The sequence below is a fragment of the Atta cephalotes genome, assembly GCF_000143395.1.
Source record: "Atta cephalotes unplaced genomic scaffold scaffold00073, whole genome shotgun sequence".
NCBI classification, from domain to species: Eukaryota; Metazoa; Arthropoda; class Insecta; order Hymenoptera; family Formicidae; genus Atta; species Atta cephalotes.
Window position 1 is genome coordinate 72,105 of NW_012130137.1, and position 23,857 is coordinate 95,961.

The window sequence follows — 23,857 nt, forward strand, 5'->3', positions numbered from 1 at the left end:
AACGGCGATAGTTCGACGAATTCGATGTCGATCTCGCAGTAACAGCCGATCCGTGATCCGTGTATCAGTAGAATCAGTACTATCAATCGCAAGCGAGAGGTGATTAATATACACGCGCACACACGGAAAGGCCGGTCGGAGCAAAAAATCATTGACAGAAAAAGACAAGTAGTAGAGAAATGAGATGTCCAAACGCGAACGAAAGTAAGTAGGCGTTTCTCCGGCATTCTGGTTTTCACCTGGGCGTTGTCTCCGTCGAGACCGTTGTATTTCACTCTTGCTTTCCACGATGGACGATAACAGCGCGACGAGGTTAGGTAAGCTCGCCGTATTTATATTTCTTCGAAGACACACGTTCGACATATATTTTTTTCGTTTTCTCGTTTCTCTCTTTTTACATTTTGTATATTTTACAGCTGCGGATAGCTACGAAATGGTTAAGGCCTTGTACGACTTCAAGGCCACATTTGCCAAGACTCTCAGCTTCCGGGAAGGTGAATATTTCATTCTGCTGCAGCGTAATGTTAAGCAGAAAAACTGGTGGCAAGTTGTAAACAGAGGAGGACGTCTGGGCTATATACCCTCCAATTATGTTGCCTCTGTGAAGGTATGTGAAACTTGTTTTGAGGTATATATGAATATTTAGCTCTATTCTATTTAACTGTTTGCATAGCGTATCTTTTCCCTTTTCTTTTCACTGTAGAGAAAAAAAGGTCTCTATTTTTTTTAGCTAAACTTCTTGTATTTTTTTTATCTTTCTTCCTTTTTTCTCCATGTAAAAAAGAGAAAAAAATTGAAAAGATGATTTATGAATCAAAAAGTTCAGCTAAAAAGAACAGGCCTAAAGAAAAGGCCTGAATTGTGCAAGATATTTAGCTAAAAAAAGAGTTGTCCTTTAACTGAACTTCTTGCACAACTTATGTTTCTTCTTTCTTTTCACATCGGAGAGAAGAAGGAAAAGATGAATTGTGTGAGAACTAAAAAGAATAAGCTTTAAAACAGGTCTATTGTATTATTGATTGATTCATAGGCGCAGCCCCAGTTCCTGATTGATTTTTTGGAAGATTGTATACTGACTTTAGAAACGGAAATTAAGAAGGATAGCGAGTCAGTGCAGCCTGACAAGCAAGATCTCTTAGTGAAGCTAACAGAAAGGAAGAAACAAATCGAACTGAGCAAAAAATCCAAAAGACAAGCGCCTAAACCACCAGATTTAGATTGTGGCATTATATCTAAAGAAACACATTCTGTGATTGCTTGTGACAATACAGAAGGAGATGTTAGATCAGCGCCAAGCAATACCTCTTACGCAACTGCACAAACAACTCTCCGCGGTAATAACACAGATCATATTCCAGCAATGGCACAATGTCAACGGCCGAATGGAGACGAACAACGTGTTCAATCACTTCCTCGTCAGTCGTCTTCGGACATTATTCAAAAAATCCAGACATCGGTTACTGAAGTTCGTAAAACCTCCTCGCAAGGTAGCATACATAACATATGCAGCAGCTCGCCAAATAAAAGCAATTCGCCTGCTAAGAACAGCTCGCCAATAAAGAGCAATTCTTTACAAGCTATTAACTCGCGAAGTGCTTACCAATTGCTCGATCAAGTACGCAAAAATACTCAACTTAGTCATGAAATGTCGAAAGTAGCAGTCACAGTTGTAGTGTCTAGCCTGCAGCAGTTGCTGCCAGAAACTGTAAGTCATTATCTCGATGCTTTGTTGCATCAGCTACAAACACCGTTGACTGTATCAAAAATGAGTATAGAAGAAACTTACGACGCTAATAGGTTGAAAATTATTTTTACCGAATTGACTTCGTGCAAGGAAGATTCGCAGCAAAGAAGTTGGATGCTTTATGAAGATGAATCTATTATCGTGGAATATATCAAAGAATTGACCGAAATATTGGTACAATTTTTATTTTATGAAATGAGGCAATAACTTGAATCATATCGACGTCACATATTTAGTATTAAATTTGACTTTTAATATTGCTTGTTTCTAACTCTCTTCAATTAAAATTTTTTTTTCAAATTTACGTGAATGCTCTTAGAAATATATTTATATTATTCTTAATACTAAAAATGTGGTATAAATATGATTTACTTAATTTAATTTGATTTTATTTATAATTGGTTTATTTATAATTGATATTTTCATACGTTTCATTATATCATTCATTTATCTTTTTTCAGACTAATGCTGATGCAAATGTATCGAGACATGTTTTAAGGCAAGATCGATACAATGGCGTAACTATATTAATACAATATTATCAAATGGAGACGAGATGGACTATTAGACAACTGTTGTTGCAATCATTTGGCGTTATGTGCAGTTTAGATCCAGTGGTACTAACTATAATGTTAAATAGTATTCTACCAATGGAATTAGCAAGGTATGAGTAATAAGACATTTAATAATGAAGTATATTTAACTAATATTTAACTAATAACAAAAATTCTGATTTTTATAGAGATATGAAAAGTAATCCCAGGAATGTATTAAGATTAAATTATTCTTCGTTATTGCTTACAATGATTTTTTCAATGGGTGAACCCATGCCAGTTACTCATTTAGGTGAATAAAATAGATCATACAATATCATTATTAAAAATAAAAATAAAAATATATATTTCTTATTGATTTGTTTACAGAACAACTTGGCTCAGATTTTATATCGTTCTTGCTGGACCTAATAGAAACACCACCTGATACAGATCTGGAAGATCAAATCCCAGATTTATTCATAAATTTGATATTATCCTACAATTTACAATTTACAACTTCTGAGAATATCGTTCTAAATGCCCTACGTGAGCGAACTGTAGCCAAGACATTTACTGAAAAAATTTTATTTCTTTTTAACAGAGAAGGTAAACTTTATTACAAATAATATGTATGTCAGAAATAATTCGAGCTGACAAACTTCTACTTTACCGCAGAGGATCCGGTACGAATATTTGATCACGAGCCACAACCGCCACACTCTGTATTAAAACTTTTTGTCGACTTGTTTAGTAACGATGCCATAGCAAGTCTCTTTTACACTAACGACGTAAAAGTTCTTATCGACATCATACTACGACAACTTTTTGATATGTTTCCGGGTGATAAGGTATTACATTATATTGTGTTATAATCTCATATTGGATTTGTTAAAAATATATTTAATATGTATATTTAATATATATAATTTAATGTGTAACGACAGCGTAGACAATATCTTGAACTTTGCCGCCGAGTTCTACGCACATCCAATTATAATGAACATCGTCACCGATCTGGAGATTTATTAAAATGTTTTACAAGGTAAAGATTTAGATGTAAATACCCTCTTTATTACAATTTATTATAAATATTAAATAATTAAATATTAATATTATAAATATTATTATTATCGTATTATAAAACTTTATTACATGTATATCTTATACTCTGCACTAGGATATTTTGCGAGGAAACGGCAGACAGTCATGAAGACCAGCAAGTAGTACGCGAAATTAGCAACGAATTTCCACATTTGTTCAGAATGTGACATTTAATTCCCTCGTCTGATCAAGATTTGGACGAAGATGACTTGCAAACTCTTGTTTAAGTAGCTCTGAGAATTTATTAACGGTAAGAAGAGAAACAAATTTTGTTAATAGTCTTTACGGCTCTGAGAATTTATTAACGGTAAGAAGAGAAACAAATTTTGTTAATAGCCTTTATGGCTCTTCTATATTTTATCTAGTAAAAAGAAACGCACATATAGCTTATGAAATGATAATGATATGTTTTATTACTGCCATAAAAGTCTTCATTCTGTTGGTGCTACAAAACGTTACTCTTTATATAAATGAACTATTTAGTAGGAAAGATATACAAAATTATTATATATGGCGTAAAACGTATGAAACATAACAAAGAAATCCTTTTCATTCTTATTGTGAGGACCATTGATATCTAAGCATTCCAACATTTATATAATTAAATTAAATTACATTTAATATAGTTGGTAATAATGTATAAGTAAAATAATTTATATATAGAGAGTTATATATATTGAGATAAAACTTTAATATAAACACATGCAGCTGGTACATACATTTCTGTGTGTATTGTTAAAAAACGGAGAAATTAAATAAAATTATTAGTATTATTTCTCCATAAAGTGTAGTCTAGTCCACATCTATATATGTCAGAAAAGAACAATATTCTAAGTCATAGAAATTACATAAATTCTAGTTTATATTTTATTTTCCAGAGAAGTATCAATACTTTCTTCAAATATCATTATTTTGCAAATGTTTTTATCGTAAAAATAAAATTTTAGGTAAAAATACGGACTTACTTATAAGACTTACTTAGGTGCCACTTTAATCAATAAACTTGCTAGTCTATGATTAGTAACTATATTTTTTTAAGCATGTTATTCTACATTATGTTTGCGACTATCAACATGTCAATTATAAAGGAATCTCGAATTTAATGTGATTATAATTAAATGTTAAATAAATAAAAAGTTTAGCTCACTGTCACATAAAATATTGCTCTTTTTCTTTTTCTCCATAACTAGCAATTTAAAATCTAATTTTTAAAAAGTCAATTGTGTTTTGCTACTTTCTTCTTTTGATGTAATTTCTTTCAAATATCTCTCATAATCCTTAAATATAGGTGTTAATATACAAAATGGATTTACATCTACATGGCATCTTCATCCATGTAGCAACACTTTCATTTAATCCTTTCAATTTTGCGTAATAATCCGACGAATGACTCAATTTATAATATGATTATATCGATTTTTTTACTTGTGTTTTTGTTATCTAATATGAAAATTGTTAGGAGCCATAGTCTAAAAATAAATTATTTATTTGTTCATTATGTAACAAAAAAAACAAAAAAGATAAAAAACTATATATCAAAATAAAACATTTAGAGAAATAAATATATTATATAATTTAATCTCTTTGCAAATAAGTTAAAAACATTATTAAAAATTAATGTAATAGCAGTAACATCTTTTATATCAGGTTTTAGTCAAAACAGAATGAAAAAAATGTGCTTGAGTACAGATATTTAAAAAAAATATTAGTCTCTAAATAAGTAAAAAAGTATTATAAATTTTTTGTCCGTATATACAAACATGAGGAAAGTAATTTACATTATTAAATAAGAAAATATTAGATTTTTTTATCTTGTTTTATTAACAATAAATATTCTAATTTTTCAATGAAAAATCCCAAGCCTTATGTAAGTGTATGAAAGTAAAATTTATTGTTATATAATAAATATGACGTATGTGTGTATAAAAGCAGAAAGTACAATTCATTCGATGCGACGTTTATGATGGGAATTTGCTTTCGAGACTAATCATAAAATAGAAAATATCTCTGTGCGAATAAACTCGATGTGCATTAATTCCTCATAAACGTGCGAATGATTAATTTCAAGACATGATTGCATGGATTGCATAAGTGTCTTTAGATTCAAAAGCAATTCACCATTCATTCAAGATGATTATTCACCGGTCATCATCTCCATAAACTCTGAAAAGAAAAAATACAATATATATTATAATAATGTTCATTTTATTGATATCTTTTAATTAGAAACGCAATAAATTTTCTTTTTTATAAACACTTAACTATATGTCACTAAATTATAGTTTGTTGTAAGCAAGTCACTTAATGTTTTGTAAGAAATATAAATTAGTACTAAGAATCGAATTTCACATCTAATTTGCTACAAATCTTCTATTATTTCAAGGATTACATTCCAATATTTCTTAATATCATATGCGAAATTCAAATGGATGTGTGATTTTGATGAATCGCTGCAATTTATTAAGTACGAATATAAAAATAGACAGAATCGCAAGATCAGTGGCATCCTCGATCTGCCAACATATAAATAAATCGTTTGGCTCTCTATTCAACTTATATGACGTTGATATACGCTGACACATGCTTATTCTTCATAAGAAATGAAATTGAATCTTTCAATTAAATATTTCAATTAAATATTTTTTGTTTTTAATTTCATAACTGTGTATGATATTATATCAAAAATATTAAAACTGGCATAGTACCGAAAGATCAATGACTTTATAAAGAAATTATCTTCTTCGATAAAATTAGTCTAAAATTTTTTATCTTATATAGATTTTGTATAGATTTATCTTACATGTTAACGATCAGAAAAAACTGGGAAAAATCAGGGAATTTTTTCTTTTCTGTTTCGCTAACCTTATCGTGATAGATTATTGTCTTACAAGTTGTATTATAATTTATTGGACATTGTATTTTATTGAACGAAAAGAAAAAGGAAAATTAAAAACGTACCATCAAAATCTACTGTACCGGAGCCATCAGAATCGATTTCTTCGATCATCATGTCCAATTCTTCTTTCGTCAGTTGATCATCCAATTCTCTTAGAATTTCGCGTAGGCACGTCGTTGGGATGTAACCATTACCTGGTAGAATAAGGTATGTACACAGAATCACAAACTTTTTTCTTACAAAAATTCAATACTGGAAAATAATAGATTACTTATTTTAAATATTGAGTTGGTTAGTATTAAGGCACATTTTCTTCGCTTGAATTGACTGTTTCAGTGATAAAAAGGAGGTAAAAATTGATGAATATCAAAGATTAATTTTCATCACGTAATCTTTTTAATTGTCACTAAAATGGCTGGTTTGAGTAACTTTTGGAAATGTATCTTTAAATTGAATTTCTGTAAGAATTTTTGTAAAGATTTAGTAACATTTAAGTGATGTACGTATGAGATAATTGTAATATAATTAGTATAATATCATTTTTCTTCTTGCACTCGTAAGAATCTGAGAATATTGTTACATTGTTGCATTATTTATCCTTAGAATCTATTTGACATGTAGTACTCATCTCCCTTTCACTTGACACAAATAGTAATTGCAAAATTTATCCGCTCCGCAATATTTATCTTCTCGGTGCCAGCTACGTTAAAATACATACGCTACACCCTCGATATAATCGTAATTCATGAAAGATGTATTACGACATTCTTGGCTCTCGGCCGCCACGTGAGCTTCCTCTGTCGGGAATCTCCGGCTTATTTTTACGTTCGCATATAACGAAATTGATGCGAACTTAATGCGCCTGTTTGTACAAACTAACAAACTATTCTGAAATTTCCTCGACACATATCTCACGCTTGTCACGCCAAGTCTTTTCACATTGTAAAACTGATTTGTTTCTTGAAATAAAATATCTACCATATGGCAACCTCATTTTAAAGACTACATATAAGAAAGGAACATGAGAAAAGTCAGAAAAAAAGAAAAGAGTTTAAAACTTTTTTATCTTAAAAAAAACCATATGGAAAAAGTTGACAAATTTTTAAAAAGCATAGTACTTTATTTCCATACCGAAAGAGTATTGATTTTACTATTTTCATGTAAAGAATTAGATTAATCCTATTAAAAAATAATTAAAAATCAGACTCGAATTATATATATTTATATATATAATTATATATATAATTATATATAATTATATATATTTATTACAATTATTAAAAAATTAGAAAAGTATCTTAAATATATGATGTGCTTGCATAATTTGTGCCAAGACATATTATTTTCACATTTCTAAACATTGATCGCTGTTTTTGAAATCTCTATGAAATAATTTGAATTTATAAGAAAAATAGTTATTGTTATTAAAATGATTGTTAGCCATGCCTTCACTGAAGAAACGTCATAAAACAACGAGCTTTATCCAATATTTTAGTTTTATTACGATTCGTGACAATTGTTATTACCTTCCTTGTCATAAAGCCTGAAAGCTTCTCGTAGCTCCTTTTCCAGCGCCTCAGCATCTTCCTCAACAATAAACTTCGCTGCCAACGTGACGAATTCATCAAATTCAAGCCGCCCAGATTCTGCAAGCGGATATTACATGAGATGATGTGCAAAAGTACAACGAATTCTATAAATAAAATTACTGCGAGAGATACTGTTACGGTACATTAAATCGTGCGACATTTGACAACAACTCGGTAGAGACCGTTCATAATGTCTGTAAACACTTTAAAAATAGCGAGATAAACAATTGTTACGTTTGATCAATAAATATTCTTTAAATAGGCTCCGAGATTCGTCGTACGTCTTATAACATTGTTGATGTAGATAATTAATACAATTAATGATATTTACTGTCGGCGTCGACCTCGTCGATGAGTTCGTCCAAGATTTTCTTGTTGAACGGTTGTCCCATTAGCCGAAGAATATCAGCGACCATTTCAGTGGGGATGCTGCCGCTCTTTCCGCTGTCGAAGCTATCGAAAGCTTTGCGCAGAACTGCAAAAAATTATATTTTTACATTAAAAAACGTTTTTTATTATTTGATTTCCGCGAATTTAAAACAGACAACAGCAAAAATAAAGAAATTTTTGACGAATTTTTTTAATACAATTTTTCTTTAGGATGTGTGTAGCTAGAATTCGACGGTTCGCAAAGAATTGAAGAATTCTTCAAAAGAAATGAAAGATTTCTCTCTTTTTCTGGGTGGTTTCTTCTACGGTTAATTTTGCTAACAATAAATCGTCCGGTTAAAGACATTAAACGGGGTGATACAGATTTAGACCGTATGTTAACGTCCTTCCGGGACGGTTGGCGCTGAGCTTATTTGGCCTGATCAGTTCGCGTCGATGGGTTACGTGATATTTATTTATCGTTATTTTATCTTATGTAAGCTGTGCACGATTACACGGTTCACGTCTGCGATCACACTTGTCATTTGAGTCTTATGACATTTTCGACGAATCTATATTGCATTTGATTTAATTTGATTTAACTGCTCCGATTTAACGCGCGATCCAGATTTTGAAAGTTCTTTCGACATTTACGTTACTAGTATCGTGTTACCGTATGGTCTCTTCTTACTCCAGTTTTCCTTATTTTTAACCCTAACGCGAAATTATTCGGCGATAAGCCAACTTTTGTGTAGCAATCGTAAGGAATATTAATGCATATATATTAATATCTAATTTAATGTATATTGGAATATTGGGTTAGGTATGTAGTTATTACTCTTTGTGTGTGTTTATGTAAACATAAATAAAAATTTATTATATTTCTTCAGTTTTTAATTATATTTGTTAGTATATTAAAAAATCATATCAATTTTGAATTCTATGTAATTTAGGACAATCATAGAGATTAAATTTATTAATTGAAAGGTTTATCTTTCTCCTTTAAAAATTTCCCAATTTTTTTTACTAAAACTTTTTTTACTTTTTGTGCGAGAAAGTCACAAGTGTCCATCAGCTATTTATTCATTTAATCTTTGTTTATATCATATATATAATATATATATATATATATATATATATATAAAATTACACATATCACATATAATTATGTAATATTAATTTTATATACATAATAAATTCCTATTTCTGTAAATACACACATACGTATATATTTTGTGTGACATATGTAACATATGTGAAAGTTTTGGAATGTTCGATCATAATCGCATTTACGTGATCAAGTCAATCCTGTTATCAGCGAAGCGTGAAAAAACTACATCTTCCGGTGTATTTTCGGTTCGCTCCCGAAGAACCGAATCTCGTTCGAAGGCTATATTCGTAACTCGCGGGAGTTATATCTCGAATGTTCCGTATTACTGCGTCTTGATTCAGCGACGGGAGGCTGCGCGCGATTCCAGACGTCCGTCTTGAAATCTCCGAGCGCGAGAGCGCGAATATGTCCGGCAATCATAAATGATTGGAAAAGAAAACGAGAAGTTTTTCTTTTTTTCCTCCTTTTCTCTGTTTTTTTCTTCCTATCTTTCACGGTTTTTCCCTTCTATTTTCATTTCGATATATATTCGTGGAATCGATCGTCGTCGTCTTTGTCGTCGTGCGAGACGCTGCTTTTTCATTCCGTTCTACGTAGCTATACATAGCTGCGTTCTCCGCAGCTGCCCCCGATCGGATCAAACGCATAAATAAACTCGGCGAAAGCAATGAAAATTTATCCGTGCTTAACGCTCAATTGCCATGTTGCATTTGTAAGAGAGAGAGCTCTATTTTTAATCCCGAAGCCACGTGATATTAAAAATGATTCTACACCACTACATTTTTTCATTGCGGAGAGATTGCAATTTAAATACTTTTACTTAAATTTGTTTGTATATTCGTGGCCCAATTCCACAATTCACGGTTTACTCTTAACCGAATTGTAAAACTGGGCCTGTCTCGTTATATTTAATGGATATCGAAACTGACGATATTATTAAATAGTAAAAATTCATTTAATACGCGTTTTAAAACGCTATAATAAATGTATCGCGATAACGAAATAATTTCTAAACTCTTTAACGCGTAATTTCACGGGATTAAATTCTAAATGATATGTATAGATGGTTAGATTTATGTCTATTTGTTCTTGGCTATTACGTTCTACCTTCTTCTTGTTTATTCTCTGGATTTTCTTGGAATATATGAGGATATCTATTTTTGTATTATAGCAACTGACAGCGAGATCAATGGATGTGATAAATTTCGATCGCTTCGTTATCCCTTTGTAAACAAAGTATTCAATTTTCAAAATTGATATAAATATTCAAAAATTTTAACATTTGAAGATTGTAAAATAAAAAATATTTTTTAAAACAGATAATATATAGTACAAATAAAATTGCTTTATATTTTTTGTACTATCGGTTATTATTAATCAAATCAATTTAGAATTATTGTTATTGCGATTTTATTGGAAATTTTGCTAGATATTAACAAGTTGCTTTGAATTTAAATACATACCGGCAAGTTGTTCTGGCGGCAGTTCATCAGCCTGTAAATGGCAAAAATTACGATAAAGATACAAATTATCGAAGATATAAAATATCTTTTTATGATATACTCCACATTGGACTTCAAAAATCTTTATCAGTCTTATCAATCAAAATTATTAAGTACATTTACAAAAATTTTAAGTACATTTACTTATCAATCGAAAATCTTTATCATTTTTCTAATCGTAATTATTACACACACAAATTGTTAATTTAAGTGAATTTATCACGTTCAATTAAAAATAACTAGTTACTTTTGGAGTCCACACAGCAGATATATTCTGAATATATCATATGAATATCCTACAGATTGCGATATCTGTAAGTTGTTCCTGCGATATAATTTGAACATTTCTGCTATAAGGGAGGAAACATTCGTGCTCTGTTAAATTTCATCCAAGTTTTGATCTTTAAAATCTCCATTAAACAAGTTTATCTTTACTTTCAAATCATAAATACGAATTATTTTGTGATTTTAGATTATAATATATGTATATATATTTTACGCAAAATAGAATTTTCATGCGTGTAATTCTGAGCATGCTAAAACATTGAAACTTTTTGATATAAAATATAATTATAAATTTACTTAAAAAATATATAATTAATTAAAATTAAGATTACTGAAATATATATTTAAATTTATTGTTTGTAAATACAGATATTGTAATTAAATTAATTTTTTTACTCTAATATATTTATAAAATAATTAAATAAAAATGTTCACTATTTTTAATTTTATGGTGATTACTATTATTACTATTATTAAAAAATCATTGTTTAATTTATCGAAAAGTCTCAATCATTCTACTCAAACATACCGATTACAATTTATGAATTAAAATAGATTTATTTGAACCGTCGCTTTAAACAATCCACCTTGTAAGCTGTAATGTAACAACAGCGAAAAGAATCAATTTTTTACACCAATCAATTTTTCGATCAATATTATATCACATAAATATATTTAGGATAATGAAACACATTTTATTTTCAATGGTTTTAAAGAGACGGTCCCAGTTCGCCGTTTAAGAAACAATCACGTTTTTCCAGAATCTCGTCCATCACGTTTCCAAAATAATCTCTCTCAGTCAGAAGTTGATCAGTTAGACACATTTTATCTAGGCGTACTAAAAAATCCGAGCACGATGTACACTGTTAATCGCTACTGAATCACGATGCAAAAAATAAACAAAATAAAACAAAGATCATCAAGAAATAGATTAAAAAGAAGAAAGGCTCATTTATAATTAAATGCCCAGACGGCACGTGCAAATAATTTTTAAGGATATTCAAATAAATAGAAAGACAGAAAGATAGAGGTAGTGATAGTAAGGGGGAGAGAGAGAGAGAGAGAGAGAGAGAGCACGGTTAAAAAATACAACAAATAACTACGTAAGTATAGACAGCAGGAAAACGTGTGTGTTTACCAGGGCGACGACTTACAATATCATCGATAGAACATACCATGGTGGCGGCGCGAAATTCAACTGTTTTCTTTTCTCTTTTTTTTACTCTACTTAAGACACCGAGGTGTTACTCGACCGATTGCGACCCGAGTCTCGCAGGCGCGCGGCTTGCTTTCGAGATGGATTTACAAATGAAAACGTGAGATCGATGAATCCAAGCCTCGTCGTCGATTTGACGCACTGCTACGAGACGACGTAGCGTCGCGATAATATTCGAATGGGGCGATATAGCGGTTGCGTGACCGATCGCGGACCGCGCCCCAGTCTGGCTCCAGCCAATCGTCGAGGACGCGTTTGCTGCCTCTTTAGCGGGACTTCGAAGCTGCCTCCGGGAAGGTGCTTGTGCGCTATTTCTGGGAATGGTGTATCAGCGGGATGATGTATCAGCGAGACGGACTCAAGGCGGCTCCTCTTCGTCTCGCGTTCGTCTGTGGGTTCCGATAACGCCGGCAACGAGAGCTTTGATGCAGTGGAATGGATCTGATCGTTGTTTGAATATATCGATATTTTTTTAATTTGGTAATACATCCTTTTCCGACGCAAAGGCAAAGTTATTGAAGTACTAAAAATTTAGATAGATGTAAACTTTGTTGGACTGTTGAAATAATTATCCTTAAGTATGATTAGTGAGGCTACAAAAAGTTTTGATATTCTAACAAGCTTGAGTATCTTATATGATTATTTTGATAATCCAATCAATTATTCTCAGATCTGTATCTAGCTAACTCTTTAGATAATTCAGCAAAACTATTTTTGCCGTAAAAAAGCAAGAGAAAAGAAACTCTTATTAAATCGGGGAGATAATTAGAAATTTAATAGATGATTGAAAATTTTAATTTTGAAAAAAATGAATATTTAATCAAAGGTACGATATTGATAAAAAAATAAGATGGAGCAGAATAAAGCTCTGATTTATTTAAGATAATAAATAGCTGTTAAAAAATCTCTAGTGTACTTAGTATATTTTATAGAAATCTAATATTAGTCAATTTAATAGTGAAAGACAATAATTAATTATTTATTTTAAGTATTAAAAACATTGTTTAGTACTTTAGTATTCCAAACAAGTAATTAATAACTGTCTTCCTGCATTATATTGATTTGTATTAGATTTCTGTAAGGGATTTGAGGCACAGTGTAAGGAGTTTTTATTAGATTCTCGTATTCATGCGATTACAACCTTGCACGAACGTAGCGTTATACCGCTACTGCAGCGGTACGAAAATAGAGAATGAAAATCCCGCGGTTGGAGTAAGCAACAGTAAACCGTCAGTACGTATGGTGTACCGAACGAATCGGATGTCAAACTTGCTATTTGGAATCAAGACAAAAATCTGCGCAACAATAGAAGCGAAAGCGACTTGGAACAAGAAATAACCGCAACGAGTTAAATCCTCCTTGTAAAAAGAAGGAACATAATAACGAATTCTTGATAACAAAATATATCCAATTATTTCAGAGGTTCCAATTAATTCATTAATTAGAGGATATTATTAATTAAAAGATATTAATTAGAGTATTTTATTCTTTTATGGGAAAGAAAATAATTATGTTTCCGAGTTAGATTCGTGTAATAATTTCAGCTTCTATGATTAAACAAAAAGAAAATAATTATGTTTCAGAATATACGCAATTATTGTGAATTGAATCCTTTTTGAAAAAAGACATCTTAAATAATTATTTTGCAATGTATTAATTGCAACATTTTATTTACTTAGAAGAAAAAACAATAAAATATCTGAATATATCGTTATAAAATGTCTTTGCAACCATAAAAGTCTAACTCTTAAAAATAAAAAGTTTAAAACTTCTCTTATCATTTTGATAACACAGTTATATATTATGGTTGAATCTTATATTCAAATACTAGAAATTGCTTCGAGATTTTGGATGGAGAAAGAATTAATAAATTGCAATTAACAATGTAATTAGTTACTTCTTTCTTCGTCCGAAATTTCAAAGCGATTTCTAGTATCGCGAATATAAAGCTTAGAAATATAAAAGTCAATTCTTTTCTAATGCCTTATGTTAAATTTGCGATGCTAGAAATCGCTAAAAAAAAATTTACTCCCTTCACGTGCGTAAGAGCACTTATAAAAAATACAATGCGTATCTTATTTTATCTTGTATTACAACATATGCAAAATTTATCAAAATCGGAAAGAAAATATTTGATATGTTTTCTTATGAAACTGTTTCGGGCATTAGCATTTGAAGATTCCAATTAATATCTTGATTAAATAAGAAATGTATTGAGATATGTGTTTCTCAATAGGATACGCATGTTTTGAGATTACATATCTTCGCATACGTGTGCCAGGTAGATCTTTCCGGATACCCCGACACATGACGGGGATGAAAGATGGGATACAAAGATACGAATGGACATTTGCCAAGTGAAAACTTCTGCGCGGACAGTGCTCTACGCGAAAACAATAAACAACTATCCTGTATCTGAAATAAACTGAAGAACGGTCATTTATCATTATTTTTTTGAGAATGCGCTACACAAGTCATGACAGATTGAAAGTTATGCGGCTTGCGTTATATTGCGTTATATTGCGCTAATACGCGTACTCAATTAGTATTATTCTTGAAACAAAAACACGATGTTTATTTGCTATGAAAATGGCAGCTTCTATGCATTTCGATTACGGTTAGTCACTTCAATCTCACCAAAACACGCGTATGCAACTTTTGGTAAATTGAAATCGCTCTCTTCTGCGAGGACCTCTTATAACGTACTAAGATTCAAAAATTTACGATCAAAAGATATATAAAAATAAAATAATTATTTTATGTTTCAATAAAATCACTTTTTATTATAATACGTTTTTAGAAAAATGAAATAATTTTTCTGTATCATTAAAAAATGTTTTGAATTTGTATTCTTAAAATAGATTAATTTATTTTTCAGAACTGAAATTTAATTTATGTGGAAAAATCTACCAGTGAAATTATTTACAATCACTAATTTAAATCATTTTAAGAACAAAAACTCAATATATTTTTTAGTAGCATAGAAATTCATTGATCCAAAAAATGGTGAACTATTATTTTTTAAAACATAATAATTTTTCTTTTAATTATTTTCTTAGAAAAAATTAGATATAAAATTAAGTAATCACATTTAAAACTTAACTGATAAAAATCTATAAATAATATCTTTTATTTTACGAAATACAAAATTTGTATTGACGAGAATACAAAATTTTACTCATATTTATGAACAATTTTTCCTGTGAATTCACTACATTTTGTTATCCAAAATTGTTATATTTTTGCTGACTGTTCTACATTTCGACATTTACAACAGACATTTTCAAAATTTATTTTCAATAGATTTGGCTATGGGAATATGGTTGTTGATTTTTATCTATCTATAGATGAATTATATCTCATTAATTAATTATACGTAAAATTAACGTGATATAATTATCTTGAATCATTACATAGATATGCTTATATTTATATATCTATTTATGCTTATTTCAATAACGAGAACATACTTTATTCGTGGGCCATCTAATAGTTGGTGTTATTATACGTAATATAAAATAATTTTATATACACTCACGGACGCACTATTCAATGTTACATGGTACAATGGTACAATGGTTACATGGTTCAATGGTATGTATCATCACTATTAGATGACCCGCGAGTAAAGTATGTTCTCGTCTCGTTGAAATAAGCATAAATAGGTGAAATAAGCATAAATATAAGCATATGAAATGACTCAAGATAATTATATCATACATAATTATTTTTGCATATAATTAATTAGTGACGTAATTCAGTCTGTAGATAAAAATCAATAACCATATCCTCATTCCTGGCGAATATCCGTCGAGAATAGAATTTGAAAATGTCTGCTAATGTCGATAGAATGCAGAAATATAAAAATATAATAAAATAAAGGGTGATTATACTGAAAAAGAAATTATCATTTTGTCATTTTTTATATTCTTTAATTGGAAAAGTTTTGAACCTTATTATATATTATCCTTATTATATATATTATCTTATTATATATTATTTATCTTATTATATATTATCTATATTACGTTTGTTCCAATTCTGACTTTTGTTCACAAATACGGCTTATTAATACTTTTTCACAGAGGCTTCCACAGATATTTATCTCAAAGATACCAGAGGATTTGCGGGTTATCGCTGTGACGTGATCCATATTGCCATTAACAATGGATCATGACGGCGATAACCCACAACTCCTCTGGCATTGTCTTCGAAATACGGCTTGTCTTACGAAAACGAATAGTATGTATATTAGAGCTAACAAATATTAATTAAATAGCATCCAATCTATAATTAGCGTCGGAATGTAGAATATTCTACTTGTAATATCTTGTTAAAAAATTGGAATCATAATGTATGCATACATAAAATATATAAGTATACAATATACATGTAAAAAATTATAAATTTCAGGCTAAAAAGCTTACATCTTCTAAAAAAAATATCTATCTATTAATCGAAAGCCAAATGTAATAACATTAAATATAATTAATACGAATACGTATATTTAATGAATATGCGACAAATAGATTTTAGATTCGACATTACTGACGCATTCCCGATTTCATTAAATGTTCGTTCTTGGATGCGCACTCCGCGTATTCGAGATATTTACGCTCTCGACAAGTTGGGAGACAGTTGAGTCATTCCAGTTTCAGATCGCCGCTTTATTAGTTTTTGAATATAACATGACATAAATCAGTTTCCTGGCACATCTTGGCCTCGCGACACCTGTTTCCTTCGCGCAATCATTGAGATTCTGATCCGAATAATATACTCGCAGTCACGTGCGGCATGTGGCTTTTATTTACGGGAAATGATCACATTTTCCTCGGTCAAGGTTTTATTTTTTTTAGTTCATGGCTATCACTTTATTGCTTCTTATTAATAAGATCATATAATTCTGAAGATGTTTCGGAAATTAAATGAATTACCTCTTAGTAAAAATTTATGTTCTCAATTAATAAATTGAAAATTTATTGGTTTAATTAACAATAAAGGCATCAGAATATAAAAAAAATTCCGATAATTTAATCAAGAATTTTACAAATTCTCATATTTTTGTTAACATTGATAGAATTATTAATTTTTCATTGTTTGACGTGTAAAAAGAATCGATATTTTATATTTGTAATTATTTTATATTTTTTATTTACAAATAATTTACGTAACATAATTAACAAATAATTTTACAGCAAAATCCAATTGTTTAATATGTTATTAGTTTGCTGTAATTGCGAATAAATGCAATATTTTTAAAATTCAGTTGATTTAGGCCAATACAATAGATATTTAACTTTAATCTCGGTTTAACTATAACTTTATTTTTTTCTAGTTTTAAGAATAAGAAAAAGATAAAGAATAAGTTGAATTGAGATTAAAATTAATCTACATTGGTAGAAACGAGCATTAGTGTGTTTAAAAAAAAAGGAAAGTCATCATACGTAACAATCGATTAATCGATCCGACTTCAAAGATAAGAATGATTGTCGATAGATCGATTAGTCGACTTGTCATTTTTATTTCTTAATTGAGGTCGGTTAGTATTTTGACGTTTCCTGCTGATATTTCGTTTGTATATCTTATATTTCTTGTTCACGCGTGATTATCTCTGATTACAATCGTCCACAATTTGCAAAACATCTTTAACAACGAAGAAGATGCCTGGCACTCCAATGGAGCGAGACAGTAACATGTTAGGGAAGCTGCAGAGCGAACGGACGCAAGACGAACCGAAGTGCGAGTCCGTTGTACGAGAGATTACGCAAACTGATCGGCTGAATAAGAAGTTGCTCGTGTCGGTTTTGGAGCGTATGAAAAAGTCGGACGGACAGTTTGACAAATTTATGGAGGACGGGAGAGGAAGTTGCGAGTCGTACGACGACAGCGAATTTTAGAACGACCTGTAAATCCGAGTATCTAAGTAAGTCTAACCTATACTTTTAGGTCGTTTACTCATTTAAAGAGATTTTACCAATTATAGAGATTTGATATCGTTTGATATGAGAAACTGTACTTCCCATATCGATTTTGTCACAACTTTGAGTCAATTGCTACAAATCCTTTAAAGCAATTATTTATTTGATTGATCAATCAGAAGAAAGAATATTATTACTACTGATTTCAGAAATGTTATGCATTTTAAGATTTTCCTTATGATTTTTTTAGAAACCTGCTTAAGCGGTGATCAAATTGAATCAATAGATACTTCACATCATGGCGGAGATTTCAGATTACGAGGGCGATGATATTATAGAACATTACGAGAATCAAGAATCCAATGATGAACGTGACAGTCGTGGAGAAGCGGAGGATGCAACTTCTGACAATGAGACAGGAACTGCAAGGAGAATCAATCCATCAAAGTCCAAGTCTAAGTCGCATGTAGTAAGAAATCCTGTGCCCAAACTTAACACAGAAAGACTGACAGGTCCCAATGGTATCCAAACCATTGAAAAGTATTTTGAAGGCTTTAAATTCTACGGCAAGGGACATGAAAAAACGGACCTTGACAGAATCATGAAGAGACTGGAACATTGGTCCTATCGATTATTTCCCAAGTACCATTTCGATGATTTTCTCACGAGACTCGAGCAACTAGGGACGAAGAAAGATTTACAGGTATTTATCAAGAAATATCGATTAGATATGATTACCTCGGATGATAATTTGATCACTAATGATATGGATGAAGATGATGAGAATGAACAGGAGGAAAGCGCGCCTTTAGATAACTTCGATTTGCTAATAACAGAACAAATTCAGAAACAAAAGCAAGCTGAAACACGGGCTTCTATTGATTCTCCAAGCACTTCAAATGAGGATGCATTTGACAAGCTTTTAATGCAGTCCACTGGTACACAAAATTCACAAGTGCCACATACAAATATTACCGCTAATGAAATGAATGACGAACTAAAGCAAAAAATCGAGAGAAACAAGCAATTAGCTATTCAAAGAAGACTCCAAAGGCAGAAAGAGCGCGAGGAAGAAGTTAAGAGAACAAAGTTCGATGATACAAATGTAGAAACTCTAAACAAAAGCAATAATCTTACAACCCATAATGAGGCGAATATATCTCAGGTAGACAGTATAGCATCACAAATCAACAAAAATACAAATGAAGCAATTATTACTGAGACAATACTAAATGAAGAGTTAGTGAACGAAATAGACCATATTTAAGTAAAATAAAATCTTGCAGTAGGTGTAAGTTTTGCTGTCCACAAAAAATATCATATAAATACGTTTATTATACAGTATAAAAATTGTCTCATCTTGAATTACTATATACTTAGAAGTAAGCCAAAATGTATTATTTAGAGATATATGTAAAGATGAATTTTTTCAAATCTTATTAAATAAACATTTAGTTTTTAGTTATTTATATTTCATGATTAATTTCTACGTTTCTGTGTACTGATGTACAACACATTGTTTCCCCGTATAAAAGCATCTCCATATTTATCTTTTAATTGTCCATTAACATACTCTTCCGTTTGTTCAAGTGCTATGTTCATGTAGCCATCTATACAAGCTAGTACACCTGCAAACAATACATAATATTAGGACAGTGGAGTGTTTCAAAAGAAAAGTATTTTAAGGCTAATATTAATAACTTGTTCTTATTTCAAGACAATTTTAAGTGATATTTTAAAATGTTAATACGCATGACTCTCTGGTTCTCATAATTAATTCTTCTATTTAAGACTATATTAAGTATAGTATTAAGATATTATGAACCAATCAGAGAACCATATTAGCAGCTTAAAATATATTATTAACATATATTCTTTAAGACTGTTTTAAAATAAGAATTGACTATCAGCTTCTTATTGATTCACGATTTTATTAAGATTGATTTTTAAGATTATACTTAAATATAAGAGTATAAATATCAATCTGTGATGGATTTATGACATCTTAAGATTACAAAAGATGGTTCTTAAGAAATGATTATGAATATCGGTTTAAGATTCAAAATAATAATCACTAATTAAAAATAATACACAGTAATATTCACTAATTATATTAAAAACACATTGATATAGATAAAAATTGACTCTTAAGACGCATTCTTTCATTTCTTGATTTTTAATATAAACAAGTTTCTATATTAAAAATTAAATGTTACTATATATTAAAAGTAAGTATTTATTAATATATATGTTAATATTGTTAATAAATATCTACCTCTGTAATCGACGCCACTGTTCAGTTTTACAACAACAGGTCGACCATGAATTTGTTGTATAAATTGAGATAATGCTTCCTTTCGACTCATCTGTTAAAATAACACAAACGTAATATTTAATACCTTAAAGAAATTATGCATTACAGAAAAATAAATAATTGCATTTAAAGCATTGTTTATATGGCGCGATGTTCAGTAATTTTTTTATTTAACAATAAAACACGAATACAATCGTCAGCACTATTCTGCATACCTTCGAACAATTGATCTCTTCTCGTGAGTCGTCTAAATTCAAAACAATTTTAACCTCTCTTCGGAGTTCGGACAATGGCATACAATAGACGCCAAGTTGGTAAAACAGTTAGCCAGCTTGCCGATTGAATATGATTAGTTTAGGTTTCTCTCATACTTGTAGATCCACTGTTCCACATCCAACTTCATAAAAATTACATTCGACGCTAAAGCGCCACAAATTTTGGAACATAAGATCAAAGGTGAAAAAAGACATAAATGTTATTGTATTTCTAAATTTAGTAGAATCCGAAAATGTTTATTTACATTTTTTAGTATTTATTGATTAAGCATTAAAAAATCTTTCTTTTTAAATTTTTTGTAGTTTTGCGAATTCAAGATAAAAAGCTTTATTATTTTTATTAATATTTTAACAAAATATAATTAAGTTTGATCATGTTGCAATATTATATAATAAAAGTGAAGGAAAAACAGATTATTATCTTTTTAAATAACGGTAATTGTAATTAATTTTTAAAAATAACTTTTCTATTCTGATTATGACACATTAAATTATAGCGTGTTACGAATAATTACAAAAAGGCAAAAAATAATAGAATCATCAAATATATGCGTGAAATAAAATACATATATACATATTATACTTTTTTCTCAGGAATGTTGCGTCATCGATCAGATAACATCATGTATGCCCATAAAAAGTGTACATATATAAAAGTCACTATATGAATTATTCATGAGTGATTGTAGATAGGATGGATATTTTAAGCTAAATCACCCACGCATCATCACCCACAGTAATGTATTGACTAATTCTTCACTGATTTCATATTATACATATTATATATGAATGCATCATATAAGAAAAGAAAATGAATATTTTTTTAAATTATAAATTATGTTGATTATTAATAATTGTCTTTGATAATTGGCATCATCATTTTTTTTTAAAATGTTTATAAAAATAAATATTATCTAGTACAAAATTTGTAATTACGCACATCAGTTAGCTAAACAGTTTAAAGTAAAGAGCGTGTTCAATACATTAATTGCGAAAATATAATCTTAATCATATTACAGTATATATTTTGTTCAACTAATAATAATAATAATAATAATAATAATGAAAATTCTATGGTGTACAAAACATAAAAAATAAAACATACAAAACTCACTGTGCAGAAAATGTATTAATAAACACTCAATTAAAGACGGATAATTACATTACAAAAAACTAGGAAATGACAAAAAAATTTCCAGTCAATTATCATCATGCAACCGGATTTGTAGTCCCGAACACAAACAAATCTTGATGTACCGTAGACTATTATATTATAATCACGAAGTTATACAACGCGATTAGCGATAAATTACATCATTTGACGAGCATTCATTAATGAAAAACTAATAAGAAATCGGTATTCCCAGCTAATAAAAACAGCATTAACTAACGCATAAATAACTTTATTATATAGAGAGATAACAGGCATTATGTATATTTACAGGTAACAGGCATTATATTTATTTGATTGGTATTATGATTCGTCATATTTATATACTTATATTGAGAGATTTTAAAGCGCTATACAATCAGATAATTTAAGATTCAATAAAATTTCATTTGATTACACTTAGAAATAAAAATAAAACTTGAAAAAATTTTTATAACTAAATGCTGTATTTAATTTATGCTAGTTTTTAATTTATTAGACAATGACATATTTGATGTATTATTATAATAGATTGTAGACATTTAAGATGTGAAAAAATGAAATTTTTTTATTACAAAAATGGAGAAACAGGAAAGTGGATCACTCTAATTTAACATAAATTAAAGAGGTTTTCTAAATCATTACGAAAGTAAATAGTTAGAAATATTTTCGATGTTATTTAGACATTAATCTTAACGTTAATTATAGAAGACGCAAATGCTTTTTCTTTGTGGGATTAGGAAATATCAATAAAGCACTCAGAAGAATGTTATATAATCTCATGGATTTATTTTAAGCGTCACATCACGCTTAACGGGATTTGGAAATAAATAAACCGTAGACCTTGAATTGTACTACGTTAAAAATATAGATATTTATAATCACAGCTATGCATCTTCAGTCGTAAGGAAGATCTCTAGCACAGCAACAATTTCCGAAATCAAGATGAAAGTTAAACGCGAGATTTACGCTGGAATTTTACCAGCTTTAACGGAGTAAGTACCTTTACCGGTACTGTCTATGTTAGACGCGCTGCTGCTGTAAACTCCTTTGGCTCCTTCGACAGTACCGCTCTTGCTGGTACCACCATCATCAGTGCCACCAATACGGGAGAATAGACTACAAACGAAATCAAGCAGTTATCAAAAACTTAATGATTCTTATCAAGAATTTTAATACTTTGATTTGAAAGTTATAATAAAGTACACAATGAGTTTAAAATTTTTAGATAATGATCTCTGTCTTTTCTTTTTAACATTTTCCTCATTTTTTTTAATAATTTCAATAATTAGAGTTCTTTTTTTATAGAAATAAAAGGAAACATATTTTTTAATGAAACTGAAGAACTTTTTAATATTGAAAATTTTGTATGAAATGTGTAAAGTTCTTAAAGAAACAACAATTAGTATTTGCTATTTGGGTCTTTGTTGACTTATGTCTGTTCAAGGTATATTTGTTCAATAAGTTATCATGTTACCGACTTCCATAATCATCAAATACGTAGTTTGCGTATTGGATTGTATGATAAATAAGATATACGGAGATATTCGATTTTACAAGCAAGAAACTTGTTCACCTTGAACTATTCTGTTGGGAAAACGTGGATTCATCATATAAATTCTGAAGTCATTAGACGATTGTCGATTAATAATTTTTTTTGCAGTGTTTTGGATAATCATAATACCGAGATATTAATCATAATAATAGATTGTTAAATTAGAAAATATTTTTTAATCTTTTAAACAAAATTAAGGCACCAATATAAATCGTTTCCAAGTCATGGGTGAGACTGAAATACTTCTAAGTTTTATGATATGTATATATATATATATATATATATATATATATATA

At 29.8% G+C, this 23,857-nt stretch overlaps 5 protein-coding genes across 5 annotated transcripts; 3 read left to right on the top strand and 2 right to left on the bottom strand.

Moving 5' to 3' along the window:
* Positions 1 to 289: 289 nt before the first annotated feature.
* On the top strand, positions 290 to 3,548 carry LOC105624098 (NCK-interacting protein with SH3 domain). Its single transcript, XM_012205457.1, has 9 exons — positions 290 to 317; positions 417 to 607; positions 1,031 to 1,918; positions 2,206 to 2,408; positions 2,487 to 2,590; positions 2,668 to 2,886; positions 2,956 to 3,128; positions 3,225 to 3,322; positions 3,458 to 3,548. The coding sequence occupies exons 1-9, from the start codon at positions 290 to 292 to the stop codon at positions 3,546 to 3,548; spliced, it is 1,995 nt and encodes a 664-aa protein (XP_012060847.1).
* Positions 3,549 to 5,182: 1,634 nt separating this feature from the next.
* Positions 5,183 to 12,311, bottom strand: LOC105624099. The gene is made up of 6 exons (XM_012205458.1): positions 12,288 to 12,311; positions 10,810 to 10,840; positions 8,198 to 8,341; positions 7,804 to 7,923; positions 6,340 to 6,471; positions 5,183 to 5,544 (listed from the first exon to the last, which is right to left on the bottom strand). Exons 1-6 carry the CDS (start codon positions 12,309 to 12,311, stop codon positions 5,516 to 5,518), a joined length of 480 nt encoding a protein of 159 aa, XP_012060848.1. The 3' UTR covers positions 5,183 to 5,515.
* A 5,698-nt stretch (positions 12,312 to 18,009) lies between these two features.
* LOC105624136 lies at positions 18,010 to 18,246 on the top strand. The gene has a single exon (XM_012205496.1). The coding sequence runs from the start codon at positions 18,010 to 18,012 to the stop codon at positions 18,244 to 18,246; it is 237 nt and encodes a 78-aa protein (XP_012060886.1).
* Positions 18,247 to 18,565: 319 nt separating this feature from the next.
* On the top strand, positions 18,566 to 19,568 carry LOC105624100 (protein TIPIN homolog). Its single transcript, XM_012205459.1, has one exon. The coding sequence runs from the start codon at positions 18,566 to 18,568 to the stop codon at positions 19,532 to 19,534; it is 969 nt and encodes a 322-aa protein (XP_012060849.1). The 3' UTR covers positions 19,535 to 19,568.
* A 14-nt stretch (positions 19,569 to 19,582) lies between these two features.
* Positions 19,583 to 20,820, bottom strand: LOC105624101 (U6 snRNA-associated Sm-like protein LSm6). Its single transcript, XM_012205461.1, has 3 exons — positions 20,797 to 20,820; positions 20,543 to 20,633; positions 19,583 to 19,895 (listed from the first exon to the last, which is right to left on the bottom strand). Exons 2-3 carry the CDS (start codon positions 20,631 to 20,633, stop codon positions 19,747 to 19,749), a joined length of 240 nt encoding a protein of 79 aa, XP_012060851.1. The 5' UTR covers positions 20,797 to 20,820; the 3' UTR covers positions 19,583 to 19,746.
* Positions 20,821 to 23,857: the final 3,037 nt, after the last annotated feature.